Consider the following 17,560-nt stretch of genomic DNA (forward strand, 5'->3'; position numbering starts at 1 on the left):
TTAAAGTTGATTTGAGAAATCATCCCAAAAAACAGGAGGTCATAGAATGAGTAGTTAAATCTCAGATGTCTAAATTGGCCAATTCAATGAAAGTATATTCCCAAGTGAAATCATCTGGAATAAAACAAAAACAACTTTCGTTTCAGGACTGCAAATCTAAATGCCAGCACATTGAGTTTTAATGCTTATTGGGCAAAATGTAAAAAATTCATTTTTTTCTATTTCTATCTTTTATCTCTATAACCAATAATCAAAAGAAAATTGAAATAAAATAAAATATGACTTGTAAGATATAAATCCTGAATGTTATTTGCTTATTGTCAGTATAATCATTGGTGCCATACAAATATGGCTGACCACATCCATAAGAGACAACAGCAATATTATCAAAATTCTTTCACTAGCATCACGCTGAAGAGCTACACTGTGAAATCTACCAAACCTACAAATATCAAGTGCTGGCTCACATTCAATTCAGATGGAGCACAGACTGCAGTCACACAGTGAGCCTTCTCTCCAGAGCCAGAACCTGTTGCAGTCAGTCAAAGACTGGGTTCCTTATGCCATTCAACACCAAACTGTTGGGTGCCTTCTTGTGCAGAAGGGCCAGTGAGCACAGGAGTAGCGAAAAGCTCATGACGCCCAGAATGACCATTCCTGATATCAGTGCGCTGGTGACGGCATTCAGCTGGAATGGTGGTTGATTTGGAGAACCTGTAAGTAATAAGACAAACACAGTGGAAAGGCCCAATGTTAGATTCACATTACCTTATCCCTGCATATATGCAAGCATCTGCCATCGGTATCTTATAGAATAACAGCATGACACTAGATCAAGCAACAATCTATGTGACTATTTTAAAATGAAATAACCAAGGGTTTATATTGTTTCGAAGCTTGGTAGCCTCAGAGTATCAAAAAATAATAGTCATCTATAAATTCAACAAAACCTGACCAACAGGTTACAATAAATTCAGAAATCCTCAGTGAACTGTTACTTAAAAAGAAATAAACTTGTAATATATTTAGTTGATTATGAATTTGCAACTGATCACCAAAAAAAACTTTAAAATTTAAAAAATAATTTCAGTTTCAGTATATGTTAATTATCTTACCAAGCTGTGAGTTGTTGGTTGGAGTCTCATCTGGAAGGGGGGGAAAAAAAAAGAATAGCAATATTGGGTCTCCAAATATTTATCTATGTTTATTACAATTCTATAATTACTTTTTACCAACATGTCTCTTCACCTTCACCCACAAGCTCCATGGGGAAGGCAATCGGTAATAAAAATTCTCCTAAACCATTCTGCTTTCCAATTTTCCATCCCACATGTGAAAAATTTCATCATCTATCTGTTCCCCAAGCCCATACTCTGCCACAAATATAATTGCAAAATATACTGTTCTGTATTCTTTTCTGCCAGCTTTGTTTCATCATTATCTCTTTAGTCATGTTAGTGGGGGCAGTAATTGTTAACAGTTATTACATTTTTTATAGCCCTATAGCCTGCCATTTGTTATTCTGTTATAGAGAAATATTCATTATTTAGTGCTGCTCTATTTTAAGTGTTGCCAATTTGCCCATCGAAATCAGCAAAAGCATCATTTTACATTCCAAGAAGATAAATTCACACTTAATAATTAACTGAAAGGGAAACATGAAGTCTAAGCTTGAGTTGTAGGTTAATTTGCATCTGGGAAGCTGTTGATGTTTCACTTTTTTCTGGCAAACATAATAATACATGCAATGAACACATTCACTTGGCTTCACAATTTTTGTTACCTGTTTAGTAATCATATAGCAATTAACCCGTAAGCTTGTACAATGAGTGAACTTTGCATTTGTATTTAAATATGTGGTTGTGTGTGCATCTGTGACTGTTTGTTATTTGAACCATAAAATGAGTGCAGTTGACAGATTTTGGAGTATAAATATTATGACAATTAATGTGCAAGTAGTGCCATACAGTTTATAAAGTGCTGTTTTGTATGTTATCACATTTAATCCTCATAATAGCCATATGGATTAGATATGACTGCTACCCCCACTTTACAGATGAAGAAACTTCCATCTGTCACAGCCTCTTTGATAAAGTAAACATGTGTTTAAGCAAAAGCTCAGTTTCAGCCTCCTGTTTCTAAAATAATATAAACTATCCAAGTATGAAAAAATATTTTTAGTCAGAGATGAATATCTCAAACTACAAAACTCTAAGATCAGTATTTGAAATCATTGATGGGAGAACTCGGTGAGATATTTATAAAACATCTGATGCCATTTCTTTTTAGACATGTGAGTCTTGGCAGAAATGATGGTTCCTCTGTTTGATCCCTGAAGAGCAATGCCCAAAATTAATAGAGCACACATTCTCAGGAATCTTTAGAATGGCGCGGTGCATTGCTACAGGACAAAAAGAAAAACAGCTCCAATTTTCCTTATAAGGCACCCTTAGGAAAATCCTAACCTCCAAGCAACACCATTTTATAGACACTTTCTTTTCGTGGAAAGAGATGGGATGAAGGAACTGTGATTAATTCATCCAAAAGGTCCACATGACTCTTTTCTGAAGACAAACTGCCTCCCTGGAACATGAAGAAGAATATATAAAACTCTAACATTTTTTCTAACAGTTATTCTTTGTTTAGAAATCAAACTCATTGGCTCTAAAACATGTTTCTGTTAAAAAAAACAGAAAGCTCCTTTCTCCTATATGACCCAAATTAGGCAAAAGTATCCCAACTATTTTCTGCACCCTTAGGTTAATAAGAAAAGTCAGAATATGCCCTCCTCTCCCACATTATCTCCAACATTTATGTAAGAACAATATCCCAGGTGTCACCCACAAAGGCTTGGCTATGAACAAAATCTCTGTGGGGACACAAGGCCACATGGGCTATACCAGCTCCAGGTTCAAGGACTCTGAAACCGGAAGCATCCTACGTTTGGCAGATGGCTGAAATCAAAGCATGTGATACTAGAACATTGTATGAAATTATATTTGATATTGGATAAGTGTAGAGAAAATAATTTAATCTGGCTGCTGTTTCTGATGCCCAGCAATATTAGTATCATTGTAATTTAAAAACAAAACAAAACAAAACAAAACAAAAAAACAGAAAAGAAATCAAAGCCCCATTGAGCCCAGAAAGGGGAAGTAGACATTTTCCAGAAAATGTTTGTCACCACACACTCCTGTGTATTTTTTTAAATTATGTTTCTATATTTTTGTTAATCCTCACTCAAGGATATTTTTAATTGATTGTTAGAGAGAGTGGAAGAAAGAATGTGTCTCTCCTCCTTTCTTCCACACAGAGAAAAACATGATGTAAGAGAGACACATCAATTAGTTGCCTCCCCCACATGCGGACCACCCTTTAGTCTCTGGGCCGATGCTCTATCCACTGAGCCAAACAGGCTAGGGCCACACTCCTGTTTTTTGTTTGTTTGTTTGTTTGTTTTTCATGTCTTCTTGTTCTTAATAGACATATCTGCCGAAATAGACCTTTGGAATTAGATCAGATTAAAATACTAAACTTGATGGGTTCTTCAAAAACACAATGTTAGCTGAGGACCAATAGGAGAAAAGTGGTCACAGCTGTTCCAAAGCCAGAAGTAGCAGATAACTTATTGTCTGCTTTTCTTTCATATAAGTAGTTGAAATAAATCGGGGGGAGGGGGGAGAACATTAGTAAAAAGATATATGCAAAATGAAGAGTTTTCTTTCTTAACACAAGCTATTTTTTAATATATATTTTATTGATTTCAGAGAGGAAGAGAAAAGGAGAGAGACAGAAACATCCATGAAAGAGGCACATCAATCAGCTGCCTGCTACACACCCTCCACTGGGAATCTAGCCTGCAACCTAGGCATGTGCCCTGACTGGGAATTGAATCTGGGACCTCTTGGTCCATGGAATGATGCTCAGTCCACTGAGCTATACCAACCAGGCACAAGCTATTAAAAAAATTTTTTTTCTATTACCTATATAGTAAAAGGAACCACATATATCAAGTTCAGAGCCTTCAAACTTTTTATTTTCCACCCTGTTATGTTTGTTCATAGTCTATCTCTACCTTTGAATTCTGAGATTACTGAGAGCAGACTGTGGCCTGTTTTATATTGTATTCTAAATTTCAACCAGAGTGCCTATCCCTTATAGGGGCTAAATAAATTCACTTGGGTGAATTATTAGTTACCAAAAATACTCAATGATACTAGTTGAACAAGAGTTTGTCTTGGACTTCTCCCTTGGAATGTATGTAAACAGACTATATATTACTATTGTTTTTCAGTGATAATACCTTTAAATTTCCAGAATTGTACCCCATGATAAGCATTTTCCTATCAAATAGTTTAAATATTTGGGAGCTTAAAAGAATAACACTTCAGGACTTTTATAGATATTCGAATTTTGAGGATGTAAATATTTTCCTAAATCAACTAACAAAATGATATAACCAGAATGGATTTGATCTCATTAAAACACAAAACAAAACAAAAGTTCTAAGGTTTAACATCTTATTAAACTTGACTAAGCCAAATGTCTAGGGGAAAGGAGTGATTCAATGAGTAAAAAAGAGCAAAATTTCCAAGTATCAGAGAGGTTTGACCAGAGCAAATCAAGCCTGAAATTGGACTTCTCTCTATAAAATCGGCCACAGGATCTGGAGAAATGAATTCTAGCTGACATACGGTAAAAATAGAGTGAAACTAAGGAAAGAAGGTTGCCTTGGTCATTAAGCAGGACATTAAGTTTATATTGGATTTGCCTGTGGATGGATACAGCTTGATTTCCTAAATTCTGTGTTTACATGGAATTTAAAATATTATTTAGTAACTAAATACATTTTTAGGAGACCACCATGAGCACCCAAAATTGAGAAATGTCCTAATCTAAATTATTTAAAAAATAAATTCACAGAGAGTCAGAGAGGAGGAAGGGGATTGTAATGTTTGAACATAATCCTTTGGGAGCTTTGCCAGTGGAGAGCCCGAGGTGACTAAGAGACAACATCAGTGTGCTGGGAATAAATATCACCCATGAGGTAAAAACAAGTTGAATATAGAAAGGAAGAAATCTCGCATGACATTAGTGGTGTTGTGATTAAAGACATTAATTAGTTCGTTAAGTTTTTAACATAGATATTTTGGATGACTAGATATGATGTAGGTGAAACCTACAAACCTGAATCGCTGGTTAGCTATTTAGAAACTTCTACTTGCCAATCTGTAGAAATTTTGGTGTTTTTAAAAATTATTTTACTCTAGCTAATTATTTGAAATGTGTAATATTTAAATTACAGAATAAATTAATTGAATTTGGTTCCAGTAAAAACAAAGACAAGGAGGTTAACAAGAAGAAAAGCCATCTATTCACCTTTCAAGGTTCTTTCCTCAGAGCAAACTGACACTAACCACACTCTATAGAAATAAAAACATTTTTATTGTACCAACCCCAAAGCATTCCTAATCATTGGCAACAAGAGCTGAGTTTCCATGCAGTGTGATTCTAGAAGCTATTTCAGACAGCTAAGTTGAGATAAGATTTGGGCCTTTTATAAGCCACTAACTAGTTACTTTCAAACCATTCAAAACACATACCAAACCCTCAGGAGTGTGGACTAAGTTTGAAATTTTATATTTAATAAATGTCTGTATTATTTAAAAGGTCTATTAGGTGTTTTTTTGTTGTTGTTGGTTTTTTGTTGTTGTTGTTGTTTTATGCTATGTTGATACAAACATAGGGGAGTGAATAAAACAATTGTCTGGATTTTTCAGGCCCAAACCACTTTTTGCTTAATCACCTATTTCAGGTAAAACATTTTTCACTGTGGGATGGAAGAAAAGGTAAAGATAATCTAATTGAAATACAACATTAGACTTATGGCTAATATAAAATAGATAAAAATATTAAAATATAACCCAAGTCAGAATTCTGCTTTTTAAGACAAATTGAGAACTTATAGATTTAGAAATAATTTTTAAGGGTATTTTTCAAAACCTTTATTTAAAACAATGGAGAAACAGCTACCCACAGAACTGAGATAAAATTCAATCCCAAATCACAAATCTTGTCAGGGCAAAAGATGGAACTATCTAGTTTTTTGGTGTTTGTTCTTTTAAGTTAAAATTTAATTTGTTTTGTTTACACTGCATGTCTGTTTTATCCTGGATGTCTTTGGTTTCATGCCGATATAAAGCAATATCACTTGAGAGAGAGAGAAAGCATACACATACACAAATATTGTATTTTGCATATATGAGGATATATGTGTATGAACACTTGTGTACATAGATTCATGAGTATGGAAGAGTACATTAGATGGGGTTATGTAATATTCAAGATCCTTGGAGGGGAAAAAAAAGGGTATGCAAACTGGGCAATTTAAGGAGAATTTAATAGGACAATTAATAAAAATATAGGGAATTCACAAGAGAAAGTAAAGCTAATCCAGCAATGGGTGAAGGAGAAGGACCAGCTCTGAGACCAGCTCTGTGGAGAGAGTTGTCTGGCAGGAGCTGGGTGGACTTCATTCCCATTCTCTGACAGCGCCACCTATTGGCCAAGCCCAACCAAAAACTGGATGGCAAGGCTGCCTATAGACCAAGTTCACACAGGTCTATCAGGGGCAGAGGGCAGGGTGGGAAAAGTGGAGTGAATTGGGAAGGGCAAGTGAAACTGTCCAGGATAGTATACTTTCTCTCTCTCTCTCTCTCTCTCTCTCTCTCTCTCTCTCTCTCTCTCTCTCTCTCTCTCTCTCTCTCTCTCTCTCTCTCTCTCTCTTTTCTCTCTCCTCTAGGTAAAAGGAAATGTGATCAAGCCAATATTGCCCTTTGTATAAGCTGAGTAAACAGGAAACTACTGTGAAATTAAAGTTGTTTAGCAGTTTATCTTGTCTTACAGTTAATTAGCGCTCTTTAGGAACCACTTTGTGTTCTCCTTAGAAGCCAACTAACAAGCCATTTTGGACTATTACTACACACAAAAGGAGGGGCGCTCTTACCACTCCGGGTAATGATGGGCCCCGCAGAGAGGATGGCATTTCCAGAAGTGCTCTGGGGGCTCCACGTGGTCCTCCTCCCTGCGTCTCTCCTCTCTCTGTGGCTGCAACTCTGAGGAGTTAATGAAAACAAATGAAACTCCACACTGGCACAAAATGGTTTCTTTATGGCCATTGGGAAAGTAGATTCTTTTGGAAGAGATACCACATGTTTAATTTTATTCATTTACTTCTGTGCATTTATTTACTTTACATATAACTGCTACAGTGTTTCTTATCCTGGCTTGGGCCACATTTCTTATTTCCTCCCGTTATAGTGGTGCATTGCCTCATTAATTTACACAGCCCAGTGGCTCTCCTGAAAAAAAAAGAGCTGTGTTTATCAAACTTTCCCTCTTTTATTTCTCTCAAGCCTTTAATAAATCTTTCCTGAAATGTTGGTCAGCACAGAGCCAAGGTAATGTGGACTCTCCATTTAACCCCATCTGATATAGCTAGTTAGAACTAAGCTAGTCTATAACAATAAAGAAAATCATGAATTTGAACATAAATATAAACATAATAAAGTCATTTCATGTTTATAAAATGTGCCTATATTTTCCTCAGATTAATATTGACATGACCCTAGAAGGTCTGTCAACAATGGAAATTTTTTTTATTCAATAGTAAATGGGTCTATAGTTTATGTGATGGCTTTCAGCTATTCAGAGTCTCACCTTTTACAGCTTTTAATTTTTAATCCAAGGGATTCCTAGGCCATCTGGGCAATCTCCCTTTCTAGTGCCAGTCCTGCCCCCTCCCCTGGTTTTCCTTCACCTTCCACTCTGCTCCACAGCCTTACTGTGGGACTGGAGGTTCCCTGGCTACTCTGTTTCAGTGTTTGTGACTTTGACCTTTCTTTGGCATGAAGTGTCTTTTGCAGTCTTGGTTTATTTTTTCCTTTTGGGTCCATCCATCTTCTGGCACAGCTCAAGGTTCATCTCTTCCACCAACCATCCTAATATCTTCTTCGTCTCCCTCACAATGATGGGTGCTGCCTCTTACTACAGCCCATATCTATATCTGCCTTGTGCCATAACATTTTTTTCTTGTTTCATTTCATGACTATTTCTGCTACTAAAGGACGAGCTTACTGAGTTCAGAATTCATGCATGCATCTCTGTATTCCCAGTACAATGCTAGGCACAAAGTCGGCATTCAATAGATCTCTACTGGATGAATGAATAAATCCTACTGCAAACAGTTTGACCTGGTGCACATCCACTCTCACTATAGAAATTAGTAAGCTTAAATCAATTTGACAATTTAGACTAAAGTTGCTAAGAAACATACAGGCATAAGGAAGGGGCAGTCATCAGCTCTGCAGAGCTTGGTCACGCAGTGCAGGAAGACGGTGGACATTTTCTGATTCTTGTGCTTCACAAATCGGAACACTTCAAAGGAGAACCGGCCCTGCTGACTTCTGCCGTTTTCAATGACCGTGGTCTGCGGGTCTTTGTCGCAGCTGCATTGTAGGGAATGTGAAAACAGGATGTTATTGGAAATTACCAGCCCATTGGGACTTGTAAATAAATCTCTGCAGTCTTAAAAAGTACCCTACTACATTAAGAGCTAACAAAATCATGCCATGCTAGAGACATTTAATAAGAGAATAAGCTAGCTCAACAGATGTGATAAGAATGACTTTGATCATAGAACATAAATAGATCAGTTCCTGATTATGATATTACTGTCAATTTTTAGAGGCAATTTCACATGGTAACAATAAAAAATATTATATATATATATATATATATATATATATCCTCCCATCTTTGACCCTGTCCATACTAATCACACAGTCACATCCACATAGAAATCTGCCTGAGGTGATCCCACTTGCCTTGTGTTCTCCAAGGAATGTACAAAAAAAAAGCACAAGCAACATATTCTTATTGTTCCTTCCTTCTTGCACAAGCTGTAGCACAATCTATATGTTTGGACCTTGCTTTTTTTTTTTTTTAACTTAGCAATGTACCATAAAAGATCGTTCCATATCAATACTTAGTGAGCCTCCTCGTTCTTTATCCACAGCTGTATAGTATTCCACTTGACAGAGTTTATTTAGTTACCTAATTGTGTATCCTTAAGTATTTTGCTTTTTACAAACAGAATAAATAATAGGTTGCCTTTATAATGCAGCATTTTGAACATGTGCAGGGTATTTATGCAATATATCTGTGAGATTAATTGATAGAGTTTGCTACATTGCCCTCTATAAATATTGTTACATTTTTGTACTTCCTCAGTAATATATGAAAAAAAAAAAATCCCCATTTTCCTCCAGAGCTACAGGAACAATGCCTATGGGGAAAAAATGCTTGGATTGTCCCCTATTTGATAGGAAAAATAAACTACTACCATATGATTATTATTTACATTTTTTGTATGCGTTAGAGCCACATTGTGTTTCTTAATCTGAAAACTGCTTATGTCCTTTGCCCACATTTCTATTTTTGGCCTTTCCATTCTGATTCCTACAAGTTCTTTATATGTTCGGAAGAGGGCATTCTTTCATCTTTTATAAGTTGCATATCGTTTTAATTTGTTGTTTGGCTTTGGACATTCCTCACAGTTTGAGTATGTGTGTGTGTGTGTGTGTGTGTGTGTGTGTGTGTGTGTGTGTGTGTCTGCATGTGAGCACACATACACACTTTTATTTTTATGTTATATTTTCAATATTTTCTTTTATAGTGTCTCATATTTGGGTTGAAGACAGAATTTCCATATTCCAAAGTTTTAAAATATTTCTTATGTTAATATATTTTTCAACCACTTTTAAAGGTGTAGTTTTTATACTTAAGTTGATAATCTGTGTAAAGTTTATTATGGTGTATTGAGTGAAGTATACAATAGATCCAGTACTACATTTTCTCATGGTTATCCATTATCCAGCACTATTTTAAAAACCTCTGTTTAACCCACTGCTTTGTGATATCACAGCCTACCATATAGCAAATTCCTACATTTTGGAACTATTTCTCAGCTTATGTGTCTAGTCTTACATAGTATCACATTTATTTAATATTTTTAGAGTTTTTATTAACTACTAGTGGCCTGGTGCATGGAATTTCTGCACATGGGGTGGGGGGGGTGGTGTCCCTCAGCCTGGCCTGCACCCTCTCCAATCTGGGATCCCTCAAAGGATGTCCTATTGTCGGTTTACAGAGATTGGGCCTAAACTGGCAGTCAGACATCCTTCTCGCAATCTGGGTCTGCTGGCTCCTAACCATTCACCCGCCTGCCCACCTGATTGCCCTTAACCACTCTGCCTGCTAGCCTGCTCGCCCCCAAATGTCCCCCTGACAGCCTGATCACCCACAACTACCCCTCCTTGCTGGTCTGCTCACCCCCAACCTTCCTCCCTCACCAGCCTGATCGCCCCTAATGTCCTCCTCACCGGCCTGATCACCCACAACTGCCCTCCCCTCTTGGCCTCTAACTGCCTCTACCTCGGTCTCCCAGTCTAATTAGCATATTATCTTTTTACTAGTTAGATAGAGGCCTGGTGCAAGGATGGGGGCTGGTTGGTTTGTCTTGAAGGGTACCCCAGATCAAGGTGGGGGTTCCCTTGGGGAATGGGGCAGCCTAGGCAAGGGGCCTGTGGTGGTTTGCAGGCTGGCTATACCCCCTTCAGGGTGGGGAGTCCCTGCTGAGGTGCCTGGCCAGCCTGGGTGAGGGGCTGATGGCTGTTTTCCCAGCCCCTCCTTGAGTGGAGGCCAGGGCAGATGGGAAGCTTGACTTCCTCCATCACCATGGGCAACCCAAGCCTCCTGCTCACTCTAGCTCCATGGCTGCTGCCATCTTTGTTGGGTTAATTTGCATACTCACTCCTGATTGGCTGGTGGGCATAGCGGAGGGATGGTCAATTTGCATATTTCTCTTTTATTAATGTAGATAATATCTAGTAGGGCTATACCTTCATTTCCATGTTTTTTATTATTGTTTTTATGAAGTTGTACTTTATCACTTTTTTCTTGATTTGAGTACCTTGTACTCTATTTTATGTTTTTTTTAAATAACTTAATTATTCCTTATATTTTCTAAAATGTTGATTCATAATTCCATTTCTGATCCAAATGTTATTTAAAAGTTTTAAACTTCCAAGTGGTAGTGATTTTCTATTTCCTGATATTGTTTTAAATTGCTAGCTATCAATAAATAGTTTATTTATTATGTCACTTAAACTTCTATATCCTTATTTAATTATCAGCCACCAGAACTAAGTTTCCTGAGAGTTAGTAATTAATCTTCACTTTTATTATATTTCTGACTATGTCCCTCCAGTTTCCATTTTGTGAAAGCTTCAATATTATTCAATGTCCTTTCATTATGTTGGTACAGATTTCTTTAATTTAGGAGAATATTCTTGAGCTATATTTTTAAATATTTGTTTTATTCTATTATGTTGGTTTCTTTGGGGGATTCCAATTATGCATATTTACATGAATTTAGTTCCTTTTGCCATTTATTATTTCTATTGTTTCTACTCTAACCTTTTTATTGTCTCCTTCACATTTGTTTCTTTTTAATTGAATTTCTTATTTTTATTTTCCATGTCCCACACTATACTGTCTGCTGTGTTATTTTCCTTTGCACACCTTCTAATTATGTCCTCCATTTGGAATAGATTTTTTTTTTAATTTCATCTAAAATTCTCCCAATTCCCTTTTCACATTTTCATGACCTTAAATTTTACTGTTCTTCCTAACCTGAGTTCTTTTGATTGTATCTTCATAAATATAATTACTTCTTAAATTTTAAAACAAAATTATTGTTAGAATATTTGATTACAAATCTATGTGTTTCATGGCAACATTTATTATTATTATATTTTAATCATCACCAAGGATATGTTGAGAGAAAGAGAAAGAGAGATATATCAATGTGAGAAACATTGGTTGATTGCCTCCACTATACAATTGGACTGGGGATAGAACCCACAACCTTTTGGTGTATGGGATGGCATTCCAACCAATTGAGCTACCCACCAGCACTTGAAAATATTTTTCCTAATGAGTTTAATTCATCCTTAACAATTTTTTTCTGACAGTTTTGCATTTCTTTTGTAGTATATAGGTACATTGTCAGAAATGCCTTAATCTATCGAGATATATATACATATATATATATATAAAATCATCGCAACTGAAATAACCAAATGGATGATTGAACAGACTGCTTGGGGCAACCAGGTTGGTAGGGGTATTAGTGAGGGATGACCAAATGACTAAACAAGCAAGCTGTATGGGGCAACCAGGCCAGCAGGGGGTTAGTGAGAACCAACTAAATGACTGAGCAGTGGCTGTGTGGGGTGACCAGGCTGGCTGGAGGGAGGGGAGGAAATGAGGAGTGACCAGGATAGTGGAGGGGAAGTTGGGGGCAACCAGGCCAGCAGGGGAGGCAGTAAGGGGTGACCAGGCAGGCAAGCAGGTGAGCAGTTAGGAGCCAGTGGTCCCAGATTGTGAGAGGGATTTCCTACTGCCAGTTTAGGCCTGATCCTCAGGATCAAGGAAAGGGGACTGCCCTCATCCATGAATTTCATGCACTGGGCCTCTAATTCATATATGAAAGAGTTGGATATCCCCAGACTTGTTTGTTTATTTGTTTGTTTCATTTTTACCTTGGGGACTCATAGGGTAATGTAGAATATTAATGACCTTCCTCAAGGGTTTCCCCAATTCATGGGCTCTAACAGGCAATTTTTTTTTAAATAATGTAAATGTGCAGCTAAGTTTTCTCTTCCCTTTGTTTCTCAAGTTTATTCATAAGAATATTCCACCATTTTCTCTTAATCTTAACTGCTTTTATTAGCACTATCATATTTTGGGTTTTCTATGGGCTTTCTTTCCTCCTAGTTTTACTGAAAATGGCATTTTGGAAATTTCTCTTAGTTACTCACCACACTCTTCTATAGTTTCCAACATGAAAATTGAAAAGTTTGAGAACTAAGCTGAAGCCAGGGTCATACCAGATAGAAGTCTGATAATTGTATTCTACATTGGCAATTTGTGATTATTATAGACGTTTTGGAAAAAGGAAAATGTCAGAACAAAATTATCCACAATTTCATCATGCATTAGTAATCTCCATGAAACATTTTATGTATTTCCTTACAGTCCTTTCTATCATATTTAACATAATGAAGTTATCTGTACATATAATCAGATATGATTCTTTCACTTTATACTTAATACATTTAAATTTTAAGAACTATATATTTCAAATACAGAAACACCAAGAAGATGGAAAGGGAGAAAGTAAAATACAACCAATCATTTTTTTTTTCTATTTTACAAATAATTACATGATTGCAGTGCCTGGGTGAGCTCTCAATTTACTGGATCTCTGTAATTCACCTAGCCATTTCCTCATTGCTGAACATCCAGTTTGTTCCCATGTTTACCATTTTAAATAGCACTGATAGACTAGAAAATTATCAATATTTTAGAATATGCTTCCCAATTTGTAAACATAAAGTCAAAGAACATGAAATCTTTTAAGGATTTTGATAACCTTTCTCAAAAATATTGCCTAAATTAACACTTCCAGCAATACAATATAATTATCAGTTTGACCATAACCTCTGAACATCATCTTCACCTTGATTAGCCATTAAAATAGATTCTTTTGGTTTCTCATCATATTACTCCCATCGTGTGTCAATAAGCAGCACTGATCTGAGCCAAGTGCATTTTGTAAGGATGATTAGAAGCCATTGCTTGACTCTCAAGTCTGTTCTGCTATCAGATAAAAATGCTGAAAGGGAACTGAAATGATTGAATGTTTTTATGATCAATGTCCCCTTTCCCAAATTTAGATTACATTCACTCTATCACTGTCTATTGGGGAATGAAGTTGAAGTTACTGGCTCTAATCAAAAAAAATGAATAAGAGGCTATTTTATACTTTTATATTAAATATTGATAAATGGAGAAAAGCATTTTGGGGTCTAAATTATCTAGACCATTACTTTAACTTTACTCTCCTTTTGACTTGCGAAGAGTCAAGTGTAGCTGTGAATATATAGTACCCTCCCATTGGCTTTCTCTTATTGACAATAGTAGCCTAGCCATGCTTTTGCTAAGACAGTGAAATATTCTCATATATCCTACACATGAATAAAGCATCTTTGATGAACCTAACTTACTTGCAACTCTCATTCAACAATAGCCTCATCAGCATTTCCTGCTAAAAACTGGTCTCAACTTTTATACTTTCAGCTTTATAAGGAATAAAAGATCAAAATGTAAAACTTTACATTTAAAAACTATAAAAGTATCCTATAATTTATATCAATGGCTTGTATTTTCCAATTCAATTATCTACAATTTAGTTTTTGCTATCAATGCAGGACTTTAGACACCTACCTAAGGAAGAGATCGTACCGAATATCATCATTTGGATTCCCTGATGGGGTTGTGTAGCAATAATCCATTAAGACATTCCATCTGCAGGAAGAGGCAAACAAAATCTAGAGTCACAGCTCCTTTGGGTAAGGCAAGTAAATATTGACAACTGTCTTACCCCATGAAATATAGTTTTTTGTTAGTTATTTGCAGAAGATTCTTATTGATTAAGACATTCTCCTAAACTCAAAGGTGTTTTAAAATCTGTAATAAGTTGCCATCCTACACCAAATGGCTGTGTGTACAAGGCAACTGAACGGTCAAAGCCTGAGGAAACAAAACCCAAAAGTGAGCTGCATAGATGCTCCTAAGTTCACTGTGAAGAATGGTAGTTTGTTTCCAAAAGTTACTGTCTCTAACAGAGGACAAGAATATTACAATGCCACATACAGCAAAGGAGTTCGGTGTGTAAATTACACGCTCTACATTATGCCAGAATCAGTGGTGATGGATAGTAGAAAGCCATGAGGCAAAGATATGGCCTTCCTCCACAAAGCCAGACTATGCCTACATTTATACATTACTTCATTTCTACTCTGGTTTTATAAAAATTACTAGTCCATGGAAATTGAATGCCAATAAAAGAAGACACACAGCCGAAACCGGTTTGGCTCAGTGGTAGAGCACCGGTCTGCGGACTGAAAGGTCCCAGGTTCGATTCTGGTTAGGGGCATGTACATTGGTTGCGGTCACATCCCCGGTGGGGGGTGTGCAGGAGGCAGCTGGTCAATGTTTCTCTCTCATCAACGTTTCTAGCTCTCTATCTCTCTCCCTTCCTCTCTGTAAAAAATCAATAAAATATGTTTTAAAAAAAAAAGAAGACAGAGAGAAACTAATGTAGAACCAAATTTCTAAAGTATAATAATATCTTCAGGATACAAAGTTTAAGTAATAATATGTGAGAAACCCAAAATAAGACATTTACATATTAAATTTTTATAGGAGAGGATTGGATCTTTAGTGTTTGAATTCTCTTTGAATTTTGATCATTCTAAATTTCCTAAGTATCATATGGAAATGGAATGATTTTTTTGGTGGTTTTTCTTTACATAGATGTTTCTGAGGATTATTTTATACAAATTTGGTCAAGATTCTTGTGAGGAGAGTTCTTTAATTTTTCAATAAACCCTTTTAATTGAATAGTAACATAGTACAAATAGAAAAGCACACAAATCATAAGTTTTCACAAAATGATAGCATCTGATTAATCATCTTTCAGGAGGAAAAAAAAATACACACCAAAAACAGAATATTCTGGCATCTCAGATTTCCCATTCCCTCTTCCAGTCACTACCTCTCCTTCTTTATAGGAAGACTTGTTGTTTTTCCAATTAATGACATAAAATGAGTGTTACCCCTTAATCTTTGTAATTTGTTATTTCTGTTTAGTAGCATGATCAAACATTGTGGCAATGACAGTACTTTTGAAATTGAAAGGAATGAGTTAACTTTGTGATTCATGAAGTTTTGCTGATTCATAAAACAGCAAAAATGTTTTAACCAGCAAAAGATAAGAGTGTGACAGTACCTGCCATCCAGATTAGTGGCTTGCACAGCTGCAAATACTTTGGTTTTTAAAGGCAATCCTATACTCGGGATAATTAACTGTTGACTGTAGGTTGAATCCTAATGATGAAAAAAATAAACAATACATTATTGCCTTTCTAACAACAGTATATTTACCATTTAAAACAGTAATGCCATCCAAAAGGGGACAAATCAATGTATACCTACCAAACCAACTCCAAAAAGGACCTAGTTAATCTCCTAGTTCTTGTCAAAACTGTCCTAAACCATATCCAAGTAACAAACTCTTTTCCATGCATAAATCTTTTTTCCCTAGTTTACAATATATGAGATAAGTGAATTTAAATTATACTTAATTGTTAATAGTTAATGGTTAATATTTTGTTTGTTTCATATTCAATTATTAATATTCAGTTTACTTAAACTAATATTTCATTTATTTAAAAAGTTTATTTAAATTATATCTGCTTTAGTTTAAGCCCTTTGCCATGGGGATTGAATGTCTCTATACACTGGAAAATATTTACCTAAAATCACTATTCTGACAATTTCAAATTACTAAATTTAATAGAACCCCCTCCCCCCAAAAAAAGAGAGAGAGACCAACATGTTCTCCAAGTTACCAAAATGCCTGACCTATAGTTGTAAACTGTCAAATCATTTTGTCTGGAGGTAAATTATTTCTCTCAAATTCAGTAACTCTGAAGTTATTGTTATTTTGTAGCAAAAATAATTTGTAAATATTCATTATGCAATTTCAAAGTTATCAAGCAAGCAAGAAAAAATACAGAGCACATGTTTTAAAAGGCTGGAAAAAAAAGCAACAGATTTTGAATTTTTAAAATTAAAACAGTAATAGTTTATATGTTTAACTTTTTAAAAAGTTATAATCATGTGGAATATTATTTCATTCCCAAATAAGCTGGATAAATGAAAGATTATGCGCTGTACTTATTTTCTTTATTTCTGTGCTAAATGATAATAGCTCCTCTAGCCATTTCAGATAGGTAGTATTTTTATTTAATGATATTTCTGACTCCCTGTAGGGACAAAAAAAGACTTTTCCTTTTCTTTGTTGTGGCCTTCCACAATTTATGAAAAACACCTGGTAACTAAACCCATGATTGTTAGCTCCTCAATTCATACTGTGCTACAAGTTAAGTTATTCTCTCTCTTTTTTAAAAAAAATATATTTTATTGATTTTGTACAGAGAGGAAGGGAGAGAGATAGAGTTAGAAACATCAGTGAGAGAGAGTCATTGATCAGCTGCCTCTTGCACACCCCCTACTGGGGATATGCCTGCAACCAAGGTACATGCCCTTGACTGGAATCGAATCCAGGTCCCTTCAGTCCCCAAGACGACGCTCTATCCATTGAGCCAAACAGGTTTCAGCAAGATAAGTTATTCTCAAGGCTACATTCTTGCACCCCCTCCCCCTGCTGTTTCCACAGCACAAGGATAATTCATACCAAGTAGTCTCGATCTCTACTTAGTAGAAAGTTCCCCTATTCTCCTTTCCTTTAAACAAGCCTCTTTTAAATTATTTATAACTTTTTATCTAAGCTTGTTTTACAGATTTG

At 35.9% G+C, this 17,560-nt stretch overlaps 1 protein-coding gene across 1 annotated transcript in view; it reads right to left on the reverse strand.

Moving 5' to 3' along the window:
- Nucleotides 1-290: 290 nt before the first annotated feature.
- ZPLD1 (zona pellucida like domain containing 1) overlaps nucleotides 291-17,560 on the reverse strand; it is a 63,403-nt gene continuing 46,133 nt past the window's right edge. Inside the window, exons 6-11 of the mRNA XM_036446986.2 lie at nucleotides 15,980-16,077; nucleotides 14,413-14,493; nucleotides 8,336-8,507; nucleotides 7,007-7,115; nucleotides 1,116-1,145; nucleotides 291-714 (exon numbers count right to left, since the gene is read on the reverse strand). Coding sequence (XP_036302879.1) covers nucleotides 539-714; nucleotides 1,116-1,145; nucleotides 7,007-7,115; nucleotides 8,336-8,507; nucleotides 14,413-14,493; nucleotides 15,980-16,077 — 666 coding nt within the window. The 3' untranslated portion in view covers nucleotides 291-538. The remainder of the gene's footprint in view (nucleotides 715-1,115; nucleotides 1,146-7,006; nucleotides 7,116-8,335; nucleotides 8,508-14,412; nucleotides 14,494-15,979; nucleotides 16,078-17,560) is intronic.

This window comes from Pipistrellus kuhlii, unplaced genomic scaffold, assembly GCF_014108245.1.
Source record: "Pipistrellus kuhlii isolate mPipKuh1 unplaced genomic scaffold, mPipKuh1.p scaffold_m20_p_2, whole genome shotgun sequence".
NCBI classification, from domain to species: domain Eukaryota; kingdom Metazoa; phylum Chordata; class Mammalia; order Chiroptera; family Vespertilionidae; genus Pipistrellus; species Pipistrellus kuhlii.